Source organism: Andrographis paniculata, unplaced genomic scaffold (assembly GCF_009805555.1).
Source record: "Andrographis paniculata isolate CXL003 unplaced genomic scaffold, ASM980555v1 Contig30END, whole genome shotgun sequence".
Classification (NCBI taxonomy): domain Eukaryota; kingdom Viridiplantae; phylum Streptophyta; class Magnoliopsida; order Lamiales; family Acanthaceae; genus Andrographis; species Andrographis paniculata.
Window position 1 is genome coordinate 1,598,535 of NW_026137563.1, and position 20,861 is coordinate 1,619,395.

The 20,861-nt window shown below is 33.4% G+C and overlaps 3 protein-coding genes across 9 annotated transcripts; 2 read left to right on the forward strand and 1 right to left on the reverse strand.

Moving 5' to 3' along the window:
* Positions 1-45: 45 nt before the first annotated feature.
* On the forward strand, positions 46-7,326 carry LOC127246481 (uncharacterized). Its single transcript, XM_051267897.1, has 11 exons — positions 46-256; positions 361-585; positions 1,200-1,295; positions 1,832-1,920; positions 2,012-2,140; positions 3,131-3,248; positions 3,639-3,729; positions 3,813-3,922; positions 4,571-4,704; positions 5,461-5,557; positions 6,350-7,326. The coding sequence occupies exons 1-11, from the start codon at positions 176-178 to the stop codon at positions 6,644-6,646; spliced, it is 1,467 nt and encodes a 488-aa protein (XP_051123854.1). The 5' UTR covers positions 46-175; the 3' UTR covers positions 6,647-7,326.
* LOC127246483 (phosphoglycerate mutase-like protein 1) lies at positions 7,200-11,486 on the reverse strand. 4 transcript variants are annotated; one of them, XM_051267898.1, is made up of 10 exons: positions 11,277-11,486; positions 10,099-10,235; positions 9,884-9,991; positions 9,576-9,655; positions 9,022-9,184; positions 8,496-8,570; positions 8,287-8,375; positions 7,913-8,032; positions 7,517-7,561; positions 7,200-7,433 (listed from the first exon to the last, which is right to left on the reverse strand). In XM_051267898.1, exons 1-10 carry the CDS (start codon positions 11,479-11,481, stop codon positions 7,340-7,342), a joined length of 1,116 nt encoding a protein of 371 aa, XP_051123855.1. In that variant the 5' UTR covers positions 11,482-11,486; the 3' UTR covers positions 7,200-7,339. The 4 variants fall into 4 exon arrangements, with proteins under 4 accessions (XP_051123855.1, XP_051123856.1, XP_051123858.1 ...); XM_051267899.1 differs by having other exon boundaries at positions 10,099-10,160; positions 11,277-11,484; XM_051267901.1 differs by lacking the exon at positions 11,277-11,486 and adding an exon at positions 10,725-10,811 and having other exon boundaries at positions 10,099-10,160.
* A 2,662-nt stretch (positions 11,487-14,148) lies between these two features.
* Positions 14,149-20,602, forward strand: LOC127246681 (uncharacterized). 4 transcript variants are annotated; one of them, XM_051268186.1, is made up of 14 exons: positions 14,149-14,292; positions 14,443-14,514; positions 14,972-15,066; positions 15,438-15,601; positions 16,039-16,190; positions 16,491-16,609; positions 16,981-17,144; positions 17,589-17,663; positions 18,620-18,691; positions 18,846-18,983; positions 19,243-19,398; positions 19,880-19,932; positions 20,026-20,198; positions 20,368-20,602. In XM_051268186.1, the coding sequence occupies exons 3-14, from the start codon at positions 15,047-15,049 to the stop codon at positions 20,426-20,428; spliced, it is 1,347 nt and encodes a 448-aa protein (XP_051124143.1). In that variant the 5' UTR covers positions 14,149-14,292; positions 14,443-14,514; positions 14,972-15,046; the 3' UTR covers positions 20,429-20,602. The 4 variants fall into 4 exon arrangements, with proteins under 4 accessions (XP_051124143.1, XP_051124146.1, XP_051124142.1 ...); XM_051268185.1 differs by having other exon boundaries at positions 14,150-14,292; positions 14,435-14,514; XM_051268188.1 differs by having other exon boundaries at positions 14,183-14,292; positions 14,410-14,514.
* The last annotated feature ends 259 nt before the right edge of the window (positions 20,603-20,861 follow it).

The window sequence follows — 20,861 nt, forward strand, 5'->3', positions numbered from 1 at the left end:
TGCTCTACGCACCGTTTCAGTTATGAACACTATAAAACATTATTTGTCAGTGCACTTCAAACTCCAGTCTGTCTTCGTCTGCGCGATTTCTTCCATTCAATTAACCCACCTCACATCGTCGCAAATTCGCATTTCCTCGACTTCGGGGGTTGAGAGTAGGGTTCCATTGAGAATAATGGTGAAAATTGTGATCGGCGATGAAACACAGCTCAAATTGACGGAAGATCGCCTCACTCGCTCCGGCGTCCCAGCCGAGGTCTGCCACCGTATGATTGAATGTTTAACTGATTGATAAATGATTCTGTGATAATTGTTTTTTCTGATATGCTCAAAATGAAATTCCCGATTAAAATTGAACAGGCAGGGCTTGTGATTGGGAAGTTCAGTTCGAAGCTGGACAAAGGGTTCGTGTATAATCTATTGCCTACTCCACCGAATGACTCCGGAGAACCTCCTTGCTCGGTGATAGATGGCGCTGGGGAAAGTAACAAGAATAAGAAGAAGAATTCTTCTAAAGCGAAGTCTCAGCCCGAGGCTGCCGCTCTCTTTATTGATAAGGATTGGGTGTCGGAGCATGCGCGTCAGGTCCAGATTCGTGGTTTTAGAACTATATGGTGTTGTGGTTACTTCTGATCTACGGTCTTGCTTGTCTCCATTAGTTTGAAAATTTTAATGCTGTTTAACCAGTTCTTTCTACGGTGTGTTAATTGAGTTTAATTGTGTTACTGATGCTGGAAGTTTCATCCGTGCATGGTTTGTTACCTTTAGGTTCGGTGGTAGTACTGATGGTTTAAATAATGGTTTAGGAAGCAATTGCTTGGAATGAATGAAGAATTAGAGGTGCCAATAGATATATCAAGTGCTGGCCATCAAATATCTATTAGTGGTGTGCAGTATAGAGTGATATGATTCTGGAATTCGGATCTTTCTATTTGAAATCTGGCTGAAATGTGAGGCTGACAGCCAATTCTGCCGTGTAGGGTAAATTAGACTATTGGATGTTGCTTTGATATTATTCATTTATTTCCATCACTTGAAATTGAACAAAAAATAGATCCTTTTCAGTGAATGGATTCTTATTGTGTTTAAATACACTCCTTTACAAGGTTATATTCTCTGTCATCAGTTCATACTAATGAAGAACATAGATTCTCTTTGGCCTTTTCACATTGATGTATATGAATGTTTTTATCTTATAGGTTTCAAGAATGTTGTTGGGTGGCATGAAGGTGATTGGAATTTATGTATGGATTAATGAGAACTTGTTCAAGAATTCAACTACAACATTATGCCAGGTTTAATCATCTTACCATTCACTGGCCATACATATACCTTGCTTTATGAGAATCCAATTTTATTATGTCGTACCTGTTAGTATATTACATATTAAAAAACATCTGTTTACAATAGCATACATATCTTTAATCTTTTATGTGAGGACCCTTAATAGAATCCCATTTGTATTGCATTCACGGCATATGGCTTCTTTGCAGGTCCTGTGATGTAATATCTTAACTCAGCCCACAATTAGTAATATGGTTCCACCAAATTTTTCATTCGCCTTAGCAAAGTTATGCAGGAGTCGATTACATTTGCGCTTTCCCATTTCTAGTTTCTAGTTTAGAATGGACAGGTTTCCAATTGAGAATTATTAGCAAGGGCTGAGGATGAAGTCAGTGCCTAGGAGACATATTAGTATGTTACGAATTTAGCTTATTTGGGTCCTAGATATCGCATTTGACCAACACGACCATTATACGCATATCAAATCAGGGAATCTGCCAAATTATTTTTAATGCCCATTTCAACTGTATTGACATGTTTCACTCAGACATTACTAGGAGTTGCTGAAGCAGCCTCCTCAATGGTGAGTGACAGTAATGAGGCAGTGCTAGTTCATATAGGCTATAGCCCTCTGAGGTACCAACTACCAACTACCAACTATCAGATGCTTTACTTATTTTAAAATATTTTAGTTACAGTAGTACATGATAAGGTTGCTAAACTTCAGGTGGACATGCCGGAATTGCTCTTTAGCATCAAACATCACTTCAAGCAGTCTACGACCCTGTGAGTTTAAAATGGGAAAAGTTTTGGGTTCCCTTCAAACCTTCCGATGCACATATAATTTTGATTTAAGGTGATCTATCTTGTTATAATCTTCTTCTTTCTGACCCTAATCATGGTGCTTGGTTTCAGATTAAGTTATTATTAACCGTTTCTTCTTTATGGGTGAGCTAATTTCTCCTATATACTGTAATGCCTGAGGATGTAATATGTTAAGCATGTTTGGTTCTGGTTAATACTATGCAGTATGCACCCTTTTTATGGGGAAAAGGAATTCATATCATCTTTGTTTATTTATTAGTCGTCTCATTTGTCTGTTGGTCTGAATGCTTAATAGAGATGTTTCCTTTGAACTGCAATCCCTGAGTGACAAGTACAGTAACACACTTCATTTTTATTTCTATTAGCTGAAGTTAAATTTTAAATGCTGGATATGATATCAAAATTCGTAAAGTGGTCTCATTATTTCTTCTCGTATTTTTAGGAATGCATACAGCAAGAGAGCCTCTTGGCTCCTTACTGGGTTTTCTTATGTACTAGATAAAAAGATATCACTTTTTACTTCAGTTAAGATTCTCCATATTCTAGTTTTAGCTGCATCTCAGTTAGTTTACATAAATTTCTTGCCAGTGCCGTAATGATCTGGTTTTGTAATTCATTTCGAAAGATACAGAAGGGTGACTGTTATCTCAATGCACGCCTGTAATTTGTACAATTGTCTGACATTGTGTTCTTGATGTTACATCTGGGGATTGCTCATTATCCCAGAGTTTCTCCTATAAATTTTTGTTTAACATTATTTTAAGAGATTGGTGATGGTTTTATTTATTTGCATAAAACATACTGTGAAAATCTTTGCATGTCCTTCGTCAGTCCTAAATTTATACCTGCATTTCAATTTCAACACGTCCCCTATCCGTACTTGTGCTTGAAGCTTGCTTCATCACATTGGCCTTTTTTGTTAACTGCATGTTTCTCTCCTATTAGATATTCATTATATGCATTAACATTCATAGAATTTCATATTCATATCATTTTGATTGTTTTGAAACCACTTCTCCAGGTTGCCTATACCACATGATGAATTGGAGATCACAAAATTTTCTAATATTCTTCGGGATGAAATCATACTCCATGCTAAGGAACTTTCAAGTGCAAAGGCTATAATCAATGGCAAATTGGTACAACTACTTAATTTGCCAATACAAAAATCAAGTGGATGACTTTTACATGTAGCTGTGGCTGCTTTAATATCAGAAGTTAAAAAAAAAATGATTTTACTTATTTTAGAAGCTTCTTTAGGATACATAAAACAGTGGACAAGGGATGAGGTGGCAAGAAGAGCTTCTGCTTCTGCTTCTGCTTGGCAGTTGACTTGTCCAATCTCTTCCACTTCCTCCAACCCAAGAAACATTTCTTCTTGGGGTTTAAACTAGACTAGTATTTTTTGCTGCTTCCTTAGATAGATGGAATAGTTTTAATTACAAATAACTTTGCCTAAGTTGCTGTGATTGGATTCTCCTCACCAAACAAATAGATACATCATCCTTTTCCTTTTTATGCTTTCTTAGGTGGCTGAGAATCAGGATGAGCTATCTTTATCTGATAATTTTCATGAAGTTGAATTGCTTTTACCTTTTCTGCAAGATAAATATTTGGAAGGTGTGTTTGACTTCCTTTTTTAAGTTTGTTTGCTAGTGTATATGGATATTGCACTGTTCCCTTACTACTATTTTTATGTGAAGCGTGTGGGCAGAAGGAGGTGGTTGGTGTTCTATTGTTTCAAGGATCTGTTTGCTCTCTTTCGTACTTGAATTCGAAGGAACCTATTCTGCAAGCTTTAATTGATATAAAGGTAGCTTGACCTTATTGTGCTTCAGCAGAGATTTTCCTGTTCTCTCCATGAAAATTATGTAGTTTATAACAATAAGTATTTTTTCAGGAAAATGAATAATTAGATAGAAAATGTTTACAAATTCATCTGTAATTATAATTAATAATAGATTACTTTATTAGAGGAGAAAAGATGTTGATATACTTTGTGGGCTATCGTAACTTTCATGTACATACATATTTTTTAGATTCTCCCAAGTCTAAGCTGGTAAGTTGTGTAAATTAAGATATGTTCATTAGTATTGCAGAATTCCTATCAATCTCAAGCCTGAAATTGGTGGTTCTTGTGAATAAATATGATTCACCTTAGGTGTGGTGGTCTAGTTTAATACCAGAAAATTGGAAAACTATGGTTTGTCCTGTGCAACATTAAGAATGTCAATTCTCTGTCCACATATTATAAAAGAATTTCAATTTATAAAGAAAGGTTATCAGTTGGTGCTTTAAATAATTAGAGCTCATTGTCATTTGTAGAGCGTGAATCATAAAATTGGTAACCAACATTCAGAGCTCCATTGCCATTTATTTCCTAAGAATATTGCCTGAAATTTCTGATTGACTAATTCATTTATCTCATCCATTTTATGTTTTTGAATCTTCATGTGAATAGGAGGATATTATTAGGAGTTTGCTCAGTAGACTGGATAATATTTGTGATGAGGCTGACAAGGACTTGGAATCTGATGGCGGCCAGGAGAACGGATCTGATGTTCCTGTTCCACATTTTGATCTTTTGACACAAAGGCAAGAAGGATTGTGCCTAGGAAAACAGTTTCTTTCATTGCCATTCACTTATAGATTAAGTTGCTTTGCATGTTTTCTTTGTCAAACATTAATTTGTCTTTCGAGTTGTGGTTGTGTACCTCCCTACATAAGCTTTTATTTAGAAGTTTACGCATGCTGATTCATTATTAAATTGCTTAAAATACTCTTACATTCTAGTAGGATTTCACATAGTATTGGGATTAATACTAAATGGGAAAGTGGTGAATTTGCTGTACAAACTGAAATCTTGTTACGAAGATTAAAATATACAAAAGCAACTCTAGCGTGGTCAAAGGTGGAGGTTTAACTTGACTGGTTATGCTTTACCTGTCCATATTTTTTTATTCTAAACTCTAGCATGGTCATCAGTGATTTCAACAATGAATGATACCGATGCTTTATCTTACTCTGGCATTGAGAAACTTTATTTAGATGAAATGATTAACAAATAGTTTCTGGTAGATTGTGAAAATTTAAATGATACCAGTTTTTATGTTTTTTAGTCTAGATGTGTTATTTTGTTCATCCTTATATTTATTTATTTCACATCACATGAGAACTTTTAGGACTTAGCAACCAAATTAACAAATATGAGCTTCATCATTCCTCTGTATGCAAATACATAATCCAATTGCCGCTTGTATTTGTACTGAATTTACCTTGTATCTGATACCAGGACCCAGTATTTGGATTCTTTTTCACTAACTTGAATTTTTTCTAATTGTTTCCTAGCAGAAAACAATGCATCCTATCATTGCCTCGACGAGTGTTTGTTCCATGGCTGGATGGTACTTACATCTGTGATTATATTCAATCATCCGAAACAATGGAGGTATCCTTCATAATCAATAAAGTTTTTTTCTTGCTTTTCTGGATTGAATAATGCATAAACTTCAGTTAATAATTTCCTTCAAACATGCTTTTAATGATTAGGATATGTGTTAGGACGGACTCCATAGAGAACACAGATATTGTTTCTGAAGCTATATCCTCCCTATATGTTCTCCATAGAGTCACATTTACCTTGTAAAGTTGATGCTATATGTAGAGCAGCCATATAGACCTTAGTTAGAGTCAATCATCTAATTTCAGAAACCAACTTCATTCAACTGACTACTACCAACATTTTCTAAACAAAGAAAACTATGTTGCTAAAATTTGATAAATAGGCGCCTGACATATTAAAATATCGATTGCTCTTTGATGCATTGTAGTTGTGATTTTATAAGGAATCTTATTATTTTAATGGTTCCAATTCTTTGATATCCTACTGTCCTTTCAATGGGATGCATCAGTTAGGCTTGTCGAAAATTCATATGAAAGCTAAACATTGCTGGTGTATTTATTCATGAATACAGATGCTATTCATTGAACAGTGTCTGTTAACTTACTTTGCACTTCCATCAATTTCTTCTCCAATAAGTTGTAATGCAAATTCTTCATCTCAGAATCATGTATGCTTCTCCTCTATAAATGAGAAACGAATTTTGATTTTACTAGTGGAATTATTAGTTTATTTTTGAACAATAAAATGAGACAAATTTTGATTTTACTAGTGGAATTAGTAGTTTATTTTTGAACAATAAATTAGTAGTTTGGTTTAAACCAGCATCTCTTTTTCCAGGTTCTTAAAGACCACTGCACCGAGCTGATGTCAATGGAAGTTCCATCAGACGATTCAGAAATTATGGAACCTGAATCGAATCCCCCCACCGCAACAGCTTCTACCACAAATTCCTTCTGGGATATTGCAATGGGTTTGTCGTCAGCAACGAAGCCAGGTGATTCAGTCTCAAAGAAGACCAAGAACATTGCAGGTACAAATCCTGCAAACTTCACCGATTTAAAGTCTGTGCTATCCATTTTGGTTCTGATCATCTCCCTAATATTGGGGTTAGTTCTTTATATTATCGGCGACTGAGTAGTGGTTTCTTACGTAAAAAGTTTTGGTTCTTCATCTTTGAGACTTTCACCCCATAGATTTGCTTTCTTATTGTGCCAAAAACTTGCGGGAATCTTTCACATTAGGAGCTTTCATAGTTCTAAAGCAAACTGTATAATTTAGAAACTGCATGTGTTTTTAGAGCGTATCTGTTATATTTCATGCACAAATTCTATTAAAGAAGTGTAACGGGAATGTTTGCTTGTGTTTTTGAGTTGTTTCGGTTTTTAAAATTTTGAAGTGAACAAGTATTTGTTGCATTTTAAACAAAATACCCACTCTATGTATTATTTAAGAGAGACTTTTTACTTGGACTAACAATTGATAGAAATCAACATGTATTAAGAATAGCACAGCATAGAGAAATAAGAAAAAACATGTAAGAACTTGTTCAAATCAATCTTTTCACTGACACTTGTTAAACAAACAATAGAGGTAAATTCTGACAAAACAAATACCAATGGTCACCAAAGCCCCACAACAAAAAGTTGTAATGCTGCAGATTATCTCAGTACAGAGCTAACCTCAATGCTCCCATCAATAATCTAATATGAATATCGAAAAATCCGATGAATATACTATTACATCACTTGTAAATAAATAGTGAGACGATAGTAAGACTACCTACTATCATTGTTGAAATTGTGATCAATGGTCATGGAGATATATGGTTCAATGTTTCTCCTCAGCTTCGTCACTTGGAGCATCAAGTCCTTGAGGAATTTTTCCGGGAAAATCAGTTGATGAAGAACTTGTTCCGACCATACTGTGAATAGGAAAGTAGAATTGGGGTAGTGTTAGATAATGGAAAACGGAAATGTTGTTAGGGATATATCAGTTTTGGTGTACCTTCTATCCACTATGACAACGGATCGTAGTTCACAGTTGTTGAATCTGCACATCCAATTTGCAAAGATCAATTCAACACCTTATTTTACTGACAAGGATTACATTTTAACATAATCTCAAGAACTGCAATGAACATCAGAATCCTCTGAATGGTCGGAAGACAAACAAGTGTGTTATCATTCATTAAAAAAAAATTCCACCAAAACCATAACACCTATTTATATCATATTACTCACTTTTTCTATTCAAATTTTTACTATTCTCAAACTTTAAAATTCAACCCAAACCTCAAAGAGACGCATGAGTACATGACTGATCTAAATCAAAAATAAAAATTCGAAAAACATTAACTAGGCAATAGTGAAGCAAGAAGCTTGAAAACAAGTACAAACTTACGGTCTGCATATTTCAGTCTTCACCGATGGATGGCAGTCGTTTCCAAATGATGAAAGGGTGTGAATCAGAAATCCACTATGGGTAACCACAGCTATTTCCTTCTCCTTCCTTGTCCCTAACCTACACCATCAGAAAGCCAAAAACACATTATTCAATTCTTAGAAGAAATTTACTTCAGGATTTTATAATAGGTACATGCTGATGCTTCATCATCACGGCACATTATATATATATATATGATTTTCCATATGATAGCTTTTCGTAGTTATCAGCTGTAATATAATTAATTCCTACATTTTAAAAATCTTTAGCAAGCACGCCATCACACACAAAACTCTAATAAAATTACTGCATAGATGAGAAAGCAAGGTCACCAGTTGAAGAACTTCACACCCCTTGCAGCAAGGTCTGCGTCTGGCTCTCTGACTTCGGCATTCCAGAGAGAATCATCGTCACTTTCTATCTGGAAAGAAGCATGGGATCTAATGAATAAATGATGAGGTTGTAGTAATTTTACTCAGAAGGCACAAATGACCATCATTGTCTTTTTAGGATATTTATCGGGAAATAACAAAATACTTGCCAAGGAAAAATCAATAGCTGGAAAAAGAGGTGAGTATTCAGTTATGCTTCTTCTCTTATCACACCAGTGAACTCCCTGCATTATGTAACATATAAATAATCAATATCCATACTAATTAGTAATTAAGCACATGAATTCAACTTAGATTTCTCATGCATCCCTCTGAATGCCTTTTTTCAGAAACAAGTAACCAGAGATCGCTTGTTTGAAACAAGTAACCCCAAATACATCATTTTCAAAACTTAAGCACTAAACAAAAACATTGCATCAAAACATATTTTTCCCTAAAAGTTCAAATAAAATGAGCAAAAAGCTACCTATTTTTTAAAGAATTTGAATGTTTTTCAAGTTTCCATTCATTCAAAGCTAGCTGCTAGCGGCTTCACTAAGGTGGAATGTAGTATACGTAACGAAGAACAATGTAAGCATAAAACTTAGCTTAATTGGAGAAAGACATAACGACCAAGGATGTGAATGATAAAATCACTAGGTAGAAACAACTGAATAACAAGTTTGTCGTAAATACCAAATGTTCTCGACAAAGTTCCACTGCCACAAATGGAGGGCAATTTAAACTTGATATTGCTGGACGGTTGCAATTTCCGGTATTTTCTACCATTAGAGGAGGTGCATCAACTCCATTCTCATAACTACCTCCACCAAAAACCCCAACAGCTGTTTGCATAGTCCTGCATTGCAAAGTGAAGTGATTAGTGACAGAGTGGATATTCAAACTTGAATCACCAAAAGCAAGGATGCAACATTTCTAAACCATAGGCTACTACTACTCTACAGTACTTAAACTAACTTGTAGGTGTTAAAAAGACAAAAAATACATGCATTCAAGATAATAATAGAATTGGAAATTCAAGAATGGAACTTTGCTAAAGAAGCTGCTTCTTTTTATACTATGTTCTTAAACTGCTAATTCATTTAATTTCTGACGAGAATCTTTTTTTAAAATTTTACTTGTTTGTACAATGATACTCATGCCTAAAACCAAAATTTTGAAACTGAAGACAACACTCAGATTTTCAATCTCTTTGTAGCTTGCAAGAATGAGAGGGCGCATATACTTGCCTTAACAAAGGGGAAACAACTACTAGCTCAACTCTCTTCAAAAGACCTGTCGCTTGAATATGGTTGCGCAGATTATCTACCTGTTACAATTGAGAAATTAATAATAAAAAAGAAAAGTCACTTTTTATATAAGCTTTAATAGGAAAAGAAAAAATCGTTTTATTGACAAATAGCAACTGTGCATTAAAGAATAAACCAATACAGTTTAGATGTAAAAGAAATGCCTTTCCAGTTTAGTTATGATCAACAACTATGGCCATCAAAACCTTGTTTGCACAAAAGAGATTATAGGAGTAACCAGTTCTTGCCTGCTGCCAACCAAGAGGAGTAAGTTGTGCATCAAATAGCACTGGAGATAAGTATGCACTGTGATCCTTCTCTCCGGCCACATTGTGGAACCCCTGAGCATGTCTCACCTAATATCCGGAAACATATGAAGCATTTATATCAGGTAGCTTATAAAGTTGAGAGCTATTAAACTCAAAAACTTATATGTGAGCACAAAAAGAGAAGGAACATCAACCAAGTGAATAGTCTTGCAACGGTGCTGAGGGTACACCCCTTGGCCTTGTGCATTATCCATGTCTGCATATTTGTACAAAGAACATAGATAAAAGTAAGCCAGCCAATCATCTTTGGAAAACCATATAACATGCAATCCTGCATACATATGAACCATTATAAACATTTGATTGGATGGAAGCATACAAATCTTGAAGTATTTTCTGAGAAATTCTGCAGCGCACTTCTAGGCAGCAAACAATTTCAGGGTATGCACAAATAGGGAAAAAACAAAACAAAACACGCAAACAAACTACCAAACAAAAATCAGGTGGGATTCAACAGATGAACAAAAAAAATAATATGCACGGATCAGGCAATGTATTCTTTTGTGCTGCATTAAAAAATGAATGAAATTAGAAAACTGAAATCAACAACAGAAATCCGAGGAATGGAAGAGAAAATAATATTATTGGAGGTCATAGAAATAACTTATAGTAGTCACTGCACGGGGGAGATTTAATATATCATCTCTACTGATTAATTTAAGCTCAACAAAGCAGGCTTCAGAAAGAGGCATAGGTTCTTATAACGTTGGGAATTGCGCTTAAAATTAATCAATGAAGCTGAGAAGCCACTCTTTCCCACCTTTCTGAGATTCCAACATTTTGAGACTTGATAGATGAGGTTGGTTTCTCAAAAGTTCCGTACAAATAAATACAAGTCAAAGTAGAAAGACGTCTCAAATTTTTCGACATAGAACCCGATCTTTGTAGGTTATTTCTGGTCCTGAATGCAAAAATGGCATATTCCAAAGCTTATTCCTTTTCTCTGACCAACTGTTATCTTATATGCTCTTATAGGAAATAAGTAAATCAAATATTCCTCAAATTACTTAGAAACGTTATGATATATACACTATTCGAATCAATCCACATTAGGTTCGCAACGAATCACACAAATATCATCTTCTCCTCGTTCCATCTCCACAAACTAATGGAATAGTAATAATAAAAAAATGCACATCATCGAACACCACACGTGAAAGGAATCGTTGCAGAATAAAAGCACCACGCAACTACATGCATCCGAGATTCACAATTATCTAAAAAAAGAAACACCACGGACCAATCAAACCAGCCAATGGTTTACGAATTAGGAACTGCATACAACAGAATCCAAGGACACGCACGCCGATACCTGAAATAGACGACGAAGAGAGGACTGGCAAGACGGAGCAACGGCGAAAATGTTTCCGGCGACTGCAGGAGGGAGGAGAAGCGAAATCGAAATGGAAATGGTCGATCTCGTGAATGAGAGGACGGTGGTCGTATTTATAGCCGGTCCCTGAGGGCCGAATAAAAAAACTAGTTATAGCTGATGAACAAGCGAGGGCGGACGCCATGTGTGCTGCCGTACAACTAACCACCTCTGAATCGCTAATATTATTTTATTATAATAATAATATTTTTTATGTGTTACGTTAACAAGACGGATCCAATGGACTTTTTTATTAAGTGGTAACAGACAAATAAGATAGTCACGAGTTGGTTTAAAATAGTTACTCCCTCCCTCACATATAAATTTGTCATTACAAAGTATAATTATATTATTATAAATTTTAAATTTTTTTATTTTAATTATAATTATAATTTATAATTATTTTTATTTATTTTTAATTATTTATTAATTATACAAATTCTCGTATCTATCATAATAATAGCATATTATTTAGGACAGAGAGAGTATGAATTTATTTATTAGATTATTTTTAGAGACTCGGGTTTAATTTTACCAAATTGGTGTAATTTTCAAACAAAACAAAGTACTCTATTTGTTCGTATTGTACTTAACATTAAAAATATTATTATATTTATATAATTTTTTTTTTTTTTTACAAATGTCCTTCTATTATTATTATAATATGTTAATATAAATATTTTTGTTATTTTTTAACTTTATATCATATTTTAATATAATAATTAATATTTAAAAATCAAAATAAAATGAAATCTTGAAGGCGGACGAGAATGTAATATTAAATTTGATGGAATAATTGTCATAATTTTTTCATTTCCGTATAGTAGTGATACTTTTTCATTTTTTTTCTTGTTTAAAAACAATAGCCTCTATTTTTAAAAGTAATCATATGAAATAACTTGGTATAGGAACATACTAGTGATTGTAAATAAAAAAAAAAATAAAATTATTATTAGTCCATCAAATTTATTTTTTTCTTAATCCGTACATTAGATTTATCTCATTATTAATTGGCAAAGTCAACAAATTAATGTTTAAATTTTATAATTTTTTTAATCTTAATTAAATTAATCACACGTTACCTAAATTCTAGTATTTACGACAATAGGCCCATAATACATAGGACTGTATCTTTTATTCAACACTTATTTAAAAAAAATATCACTAACTTTATTACATTCTCTATTTTTATTTATTTTATTTTTTAACTAAAATTTCAAAAATACCTTCAATTATCTATTATTTTTTTAAATAAAATATTCATTTAAAATGGCCTAATTTTAATCGAGCGAGGGCTTTATTAAAATTCATACCAATATATGTGGTTTGACTCGATTAATACGTGGTTACAGCTGATGGGGTGTGAATCCTTGACCCGCGTGTCATTGTCTTCTTTTGCAATAATTGTCAATTTTTAAATATATCAAGTAATGCATTTAAATAAAATTTCGAGTTTTAAAATTCTAAAATAGCAAAAAATATATTTTTAATATAATATTTTTTAATATATTCATACCAAATTTTTTTTTTTTTTTTCTAAATTCACTGCAACATTTTCAAATTTAGAAATAATTAATTATATTTTTTATACATATATTAATATACACTTCACTTTATCTCATCACATCACTCAAATAAAAAAAACAAATAATCATTTTTCTTTCCAATCACATCACTTAAGGGTGTTTGGCAAATAGCTTTTTGAAGAGCTTTTAGCTTAGTGAACAACTTTTAGCTGTTTGACCAGTCAAAAAGTTAATTTAGGTGTTTGGTAAATTAGCATTTTTGGAATAGCTTTTTGGATCTAAAAAGCTAATTTCTGAAAAACTAACTTAACCAACGTTTTGAAATAGCTTTTTCTGTAAAATTTATTTTATTCCTTATATGCTCTTAAAAATTTATTATACATTTTATACAAATAAATATATTTTGATTATTTATTAATTATATTATAATATTTTATTATATTATAGTTTTACTTTTATAAATTTAAAATAATTAATTTTTATATAAAAATTATTTTAATTATAAAATATATAAATTTATTAAAATCAACATAAAATAAAAAATATAAATATTAATAATTTATTTATTTTTTATTAAAATTACATTATATAAATTTTATACTAAAAATAAATAAATTAAATTAAATTTATTGAAAATTATAAATATAATGAACTAATCGATAACTAATATAATAAATATATACACGAAAAATTTATTATTTTATATTTTACATCATTTTCAATAAAAAAAACTATTTATATATTTTAATAAAAATATATTATTTTTTAAATCTAACTGTAATAAAAATAAATACTTTTATAACACTTTTACAATTTTCAATAACTAATAACAAAAAATTTTAAACATTCTAAACTAAAAAAACATAATTGAATATATTAGAAATAAGAATAAAATAGAAATATCCTCAATTGTCATTTTAGCGTATAAACAGCTAATATCAAACAGTTGGTTTTAACAAACATTTTAATATAAACAGCTAATCGTATGAACTAGTCAAACCAGCTAATTGAATCGAATCAGCTAACAGTTATCAGCTAATTGAATCAGCTAACAGCTAGCTATCAGTTAATTGAATCAGCTAACAGCTAATAGCTATCAGTTAATTGCCAAACACGCCCTTAATATCCAAATTATCTCAAATTATCCTACTTAATACTCTCCACCTAAATTCCCGTGCCAAACACAAATGTTACATAATATTTAGGTGGGACGAAGTATCTTTTATATAATATTTATATATATATAAAAAATTAATGTAAATAGTGTCAAAATGATAAATAGGAGAAATTTATAAATATTATAATGAATGAGTAAATATACGAAAAACAATCGGACGACGAGAAAATTATGGTTTCAGAGATGTCAAACTCGAAGCTTGGCGATGGAAATTCACCCGCGAATCTGCCGCGGACATTTAAGTACCTATTAGGTTTGTTAATTTCATCTAGATAAGTATTCATTCAGAACAATTTGTGTGCAGTGTGACGGGGTGTCGTAAATCTTCATCTGCGGATGTTGAAAAAATTTTAGGGCTTTTTTGATACAGCGTTATGTACAATGATTATGTGTAGCTACGCAGTTTCTGTCGAGGGGTATTCCGTTCGTATTCAATTCCTGGATTGTCAGGCACCTCTCCGAAGAAGATTATGCGGTAATTTTGCTTTAAATGATTCTTTACTTGCAGACATTTGTAATTCTCCCGAACAGTGTTTTGGTAGCTTCCAATTGTAGCGGTTCTGCCCTGGATCCACCCAGGTCGTATTTTGTTGCAATTTAGATATGATCCCTGAACACGAAGCAATGGGGGGTTTTAGAAGGGTTAATCAAATCTATGAGTAAAAAGAAGAAGAATAAAGCCTATGTTGATTATAATTGCTGAAATGCTCTAGACATATAATTACATGCCAATTCTGGAGTATCATTTCGTGTTTTGGCTTGATAAGACATTGTGCTTCGGAGTTCACAAGTTTTGAAGATAAACATATTTTTTAAGGAAAGAAAAATTTATGCGCACATGATGAGATATTGCATTTTGCAAATGTGTCCTTGACTGGTTCATTTCTTTCTTCCAAAAATTCTGATACCCAACATGACTTGACAAAATGCAGCTCTATGCCGTACAATTCCATCTGTTTGTCACTTGTGTATTGTTTCTCAGTAGAGAAGGGTTTCGGCGAGCATGCATGCGAGCAGATATTGGATGGTACGGTTTAACTCTTAGACTTGTATTATGGGATCCAGTTTGCGAATTTGTTTGTGCTGTTATTCTTTTATCAAGTGCTTCATTGCCTTCTGATTCTGTTAGAAATCACAATCAGTGACTTCATATTGTTGTGAAATCAAATGTGAAGTTCCCGTGCCACAAGCCACTTAAAGTCATCTTGCATGTTTTTGCTTCTTCTGTGAAATGCTTAATTTTTGTCTGTTGAGCTTTCTTGGGCTTGCAATGATGGTTTTCTGAGGGGAGCAAGTTCTTGCAATGATAATTTTTTAGAAAGGGGCTACCGGTAATGCTGTCATGTCACGTTTTTTCTGAATATGATCTGAAAATCTAATTTGGGTAATATCTTGCAGCGATAGTGCTTCAGCAACAGGAGCAAATGCAGCTAAGCTGTTGAAAGTAGCCTGGATGACTTTTCCTTTAGGAGTACTGGTTACAGTTGCAGCATGTTTCTTTATATTTTGGTGGCAAGGCCTAGATTTTTCAAGTCCTTATGCTCAATCAATCTTGATAAATGGTAAAAAAAATAAAAAATCATCATGCTTTGCAAGTGTAGTTATCTAAGCAATACATAAAAAAGAGCAGAGTTTTAGGATTGAATGATTGGGGTTCGACTAAAGTAAATCTTAGGCCATTCTTAAAATAAAGAACTATTCATCTGAAAAATGTCAGAGACCAGACTGAAAAGTTTATCACCTAGAAATGTAAAATGAGTTGATCCTGCCAAGCGGGAATTTTCTCTACACACCATATTTCAGACCACTTCATGCTCGTAGCAACACTTTATAGTGTTTAATGGCTATTTCTATCATTAGATATCCCGTAGTCATACTTCTCTTGATTACTAATGTTTTTTGAGGAACACTCCAGAAGACTTGTTTTTCTTTCTACATAACAGTTTTGATATGATTTACCATATTTTTCTTGCTATGTGACGCCATGCTTGATGTGCAGGTTTTGCATGCGTAGTGGAGCTTCTGGCAGAGCCTTTTTATATATTGTCTCAGTGTTTGGTTCTTTTGAGATTGAGGCTTATAGTGGAAGCTGTAGCCACTCTTTCACGCTGTATAGTAACATATATCCTCATTCTGAAGCAACCTGGCTTGGTAATAATTAGCTACACATGTTTTGCCATCAAACTGAATATATCATGTTAACTTCTCTGTCGTACTTTTATGTTTGGGCCAAGCATATTTTCCTAAATATATGAAGTTGAGCAAGAAATATATACAAGGTTGTTGTTATATTGGGTTTCACTGTGATTTATGGCTTGTTGCTCCATTATTTTTATCAAATAACTAGGACGTGTTGCCTGTTTTTCCTCATTCTAGACTTTATCTGTCCATGTATAGCTACATTCAATTTAGGTTTTGATTTCTGACTAATAATATACTTGGTAATTACAGGAGAAAGCAATTGTATTTTCCCTGGCACAAGTTGCATATGGAGCATCAATTTTTGTAGGTTACTGGGGATACTTTCTTCTGTTTAGATTATACAGTATTTCTGTTCTGTTTCCATTCAGGTATCATTCCCTTATACCTATATGATTTTGTTGAGTTTGGGTCATACATTTCTCGTAACAAACTTAAATTTGACGGGCAAATGGATGACTTTACTAGAGATTATTTAACAGAATTTTCTACCATAGATTCTCTTGGTTTGTAGTGATTGAAATTAATTGATATGCTTGTTTGCATGCGTTTTTCCTCCCTTGCTGTATACTTAAATAATTAGCCTCCTTTATGATAAAGAATAAGCTATTATTTAACGAATGGGTGCTCTTTGTTATGAGTGTGTCTTATCAAGGAAAACCATATTAATTTCTCAGTTCAAAGATATATAATAATTTTGATAATATTTCTGTTTCCTATTTAACTTTGCAATACTTTACAGGGTAGGAAATATAATGAATTATGATCAACCTCTTGCGAACATGTGTGTGATTTTCACCCTCCAGTCTTTCCGGAAGTTAATACTTCAGGAAGGTGAAAAGATGGTTCTTGTATGGTTGGATACACCATATAACCAAGCAGTGTATGGACTTGTAGACAAACTAGGTAAGACAATTACCACCTTTTGCTTTTTGTCTTTTGTCATGTATTTAGTAAGAATGCCTTATTGCTTTTGATATATGGTATTGCTTAATGCTATTTCTCCCGGGAATCTTTTGAATTCCCATACTTAGCTTTCAGTTGTCCGCTGACCTTCTTATGAAATGTGGACGATCCATCTTCCTCTCTTTGAAACAAAACGCTCTTCTGTTTTCTGTTGGTGCTTGAAACAGTTTCTCTTCTCCATATTACTATGTCTCTAAAGTGAGGGATTACTACTTCAATGACTTGTTGTCATCACTCCATTTTTCTGTTGCAATGTGTCTCATCTTGTCCTTTTCCTTTATTATTGAATTGATTTCATTTCTCTCACGGCTAGTTGAATTCTTATGGGATCTCCCTTCCACTATTTAATCCGAATTTTTATGAAAGCTTTGTTTTGACTATTAGGGAGCTTAGTGGTGCGGCTAGTTTTTCTTCCCTTTGAAGAAAGCTCATATGCGACATTTGCAAGGTCTGCATCAGGTTTATATCTATTCTTTTATTTTTGTTGTTTTATTAACAATTCCCCTACATGTGTTTTTCAATTAGATATAGACCATTGTGTGCATATATATATATATATGTAAATTGATTGATGAAAACATGAATTATGGGTTCTATTCATGATAGAATGAAGATTACTCTGAGTTTGGAGCCTTTTTGGATCCATTTTGAAGGAAGAAAACTAGTGCCACTACCCCAAACCATAACACTTTTAATGATGTGTTTGTTTGGGGGATTGGAATTTAAATCCATTGTTCATCCCACTTTTTCCCCCAAAAAGATCAAATCAAACACCTATTTTTCATTTTTTATATTATACTAAAAATCAATTTTACATTCAAAACATCACATCAATACCTATTTATATCACATCATACAACTATTCAAATTCATAATTTTTACTATTCAAATCCCATCTCAAAATCCAAACCCCCAAACAAACACGCATCATTACAACAGTACAAGCAATCATATTCCTGGCAAAGCAACATGATGTTAATATATTTATCTTTTGATTTATTTGACCATTTCTTTCACAAGGATTATTGGTGGTAGAGAAATTCAAGTGGTTTGCATTGAGCTTCTGATATGTTACTGAAATGGTTATTATGATCGGTAAAACTGTATTGCTCTTCTTATATGGAATTGTGTTCTTTGCTCCAGTATTTTGACATGCATACAATATTGCCACATAAGATTAAGTTTCAACAACTGATGCATTGAGATGAGCCTTGTAAGTTATCTGGCTTGTGAAAGACTTGGGTTTGCTAGCGGGAATTAGTCATGTCCAACACTGTTACAGATTCCTAATGGAATGACCAAAATAAGATTAAAAAATGGAAAAAAAAGAAAAAAAAAATTCTCTCATCCAAATTACTTACCACATTCGTTCATCTGATGTCAATTTAGGCTTTACTAATTTCATGTGATTGCAGGAGATAACGAAGATAAAAAGAAGAACCTGGCAAGGAGTCTGACTGATGCTCTGAAGCTTGTTTTGCTGATAGGTATGTTTTTCATCTGAGCTCAGAATGAACATGGCAAGTGTTTTATAGTCTTTCATACCATAATGATTTGTTTTGCTCTGGTAATACTACCCCTCCCCCCCCTCTCTTTTCAGTGGATAAAAAATTGTGCCGTGTTTTATTGTAATATGGTCAGGTTTGGTGGTTATAGCATTTGGGCCGAGCTATTCTTATTCCCTCATCAGATTACTGTATGGTAGGAAATGGAGTGATGGGGAAGCTTCAGTAGCGCTCCAGTATTATTGCATTTATGTGATAGTTTTGGCCATGAATGGTAAGGGGGTCATCTGTGTATCACCTGCATTTTTTTCAGCCTTTCTATTAAGCTGCACTCCACTTATTTCGTTATCTTTTCAGTCTTCCTTAAAGCACCATTATAACAGTTAAGGATAAACTATTGAAGGATGGCTCAGTGGTTCTTGAAAATTATTTGAACCAATTATATTCTTGCACCATATTTGAGAGTTCACATTTCAAGTGAACTCATAAATTTCTTTGTTCTATGTTTCTTTCTTTCTTTACTTTTTTTTCAGGGACATCCGAAGCATTTCTGCATGCAGTTGCATCAGAAAGTCAGCTCAAACGGTCAAATGACTCATTACTTATCTTCTCAGTGATTTACATAATCCTGAATGTCTCACTCATACGATCAGCCGGCGCAATTGGATTGATATTAGCAAATTCTTTGAGTATCCTTTATGATTTCTCCAAAATTACTTTTTAATTTCAAAATTTCACATGTCTTTACGTGCATTTGATAATAATTATTGCATTGCACTGCCCCAATATATGTCTGAAGTAGCTATTTATCACTAGTACTGATCTCAAGACCTGTAAATACTGTGTTCGACAGCTTACGATATCCTGTTTTGATCTGTTTTTCTCACGAACTCATTTCAAAGAAACATAAAGTGCATAAGACCCTGCTTCCAGGTTGGGGGCTGGTTAATCTGCTTTGATAACTACTATACAGTAGTAAGAATCATGCTGACGGTGCGTTCAATCAAAACCTATAAGGTCTGTTGTTGTTTATTGGATAGTGCTTGAATTATGCGCTGTAATTGTATTATTGTTATCGATACCTTAGTATCTTACTCAAACATAAGTGCAAGTGATCATACTTAGCACCACAACTATTCTGATCAACAATTTCCCTTGACTGCAATAAAGATATGATCTTAAGGGTAACCTATTCCGCAGTTTTCATTAGAAACTATTTCAAGGTAAATTTCTGTTTTATGCAACCAAATAAATATGTTTTGCTTGTTCTCGACTATTTCTTCTGACTTTTGGTATGTTTGATTCTGTCTTCTCAGGGATCTTTTTCCTTTAGAGCCTGCTTGCCCTCGGGCTTCGGATATATACTAGTTTCAGGTATAGCCACTTTCATCCTTGAGAGAACACACCTGAACCGAGATAACTTCTGGACTACCTTTGCTGTCCACTTATCCTTTGGGTTGACATGTTTTGTCGTTGCTGCTTTCGCAATGTAAGTCTCCATTAACCATTAGCCCTTTTGCATATTTCTCACATGCGGTTTTAGTCTTCACCTCATTTCCCTCTGTTAGTTTAAGTTTTAATACCCTTTTTTCGCATCATAAAGCTACATCATGATCGTGTTTGTTTTAACAAATGTCGAATCTTCTTCTTGTTATCAGCTACCGGAAGGAGAAGGCGTTCATTCGTAAAATCATACGTTTTCGCGAACATTCTGACTGAAGTCACTCCCTATCAAAGGTTCAATGAATTTTCCTGCCTTAGTATCTTTACACTTACCCAAACCATAGGACCTATGCCTCTAACAACAGCTGCCATCATTTGTAGAATGCTACTCTGAATATTTTGAAGTGTTACGAAAAAAAACTTGTTCTGATTTTGGTTGGAGAATATTCACTTGCATTTTTACGAATATTCAACCCTCTTTGAATTATTTTTCTATTTGGAGTTGCCCTATGTTATTGTGATGAATTGATTGGCCTACAATGTCAATGATGAAACCACATGGGATGTCTAATGTCAAATATATGCAGTACACAGTCTTGACTACCATTTATGTCTGGTTATTGCCATGTCCCAATAGGTATATTGAGAAGGGTCTTCATCTAAAATCAAGAATTTAGGGTACTCTAATTGATAGACATTGATTAGAAGA

Excerpts from the sequence above, each read along its gene's own strand:
- LOC127246481 (XM_051267897.1), top strand. The coding sequence starts at position 176 with ATGGTGAAAATTGTGATCGGCGATGAAACACAGCTCAAATTGACGGAA. Across the intron at positions 1,921-2,011 it reads ATAGGCTATAGCCCTCTGAG|GTGGACATGCCGGAATTGCT; the intron begins GTACCAACTACC and ends GCTAAACTTCAG. Across the intron at positions 5,558-6,349 it reads AATCATCCGAAACAATGGAG|GTTCTTAAAGACCACTGCAC; the intron begins GTATCCTTCATA and ends CTCTTTTTCCAG.
- LOC127246483 (XM_051267898.1), bottom strand. The coding sequence starts at position 11,481 with ATGGCGTCCGCCCTCGCTTGTTCATCAGCTATAACTAGTTTTTTTATT. Across the intron at positions 10,236-11,276 it reads CTCTTCGTCGTCTATTTCAG|GATTGCATGTTATATGGTTT; the intron begins GTATCGGCGTGC and ends ATATGTATGCAG. Across the intron at positions 9,656-9,883 it reads CTCCTCTTGGTTGGCAGCAG|GTAGATAATCTGCGCAACCA; the intron begins GCAAGAACTGGT and ends CAATTGTAACAG.
- LOC127246681 (XM_051268185.1), top strand. The coding sequence starts at position 14,211 with ATGGTTTCAGAGATGTCAAACTCGAAGCTTGGCGATGGAAATTCACCC. Across the intron at positions 14,515-14,971 it reads TCTCCGAAGAAGATTATGCG|CTCTATGCCGTACAATTCCA; the intron begins GTAATTTTGCTT and ends GACAAAATGCAG. Across the intron at positions 16,610-16,980 it reads TCTGTTCTGTTTCCATTCAG|GGTAGGAAATATAATGAATT; the intron begins GTATCATTCCCT and ends AATACTTTACAG.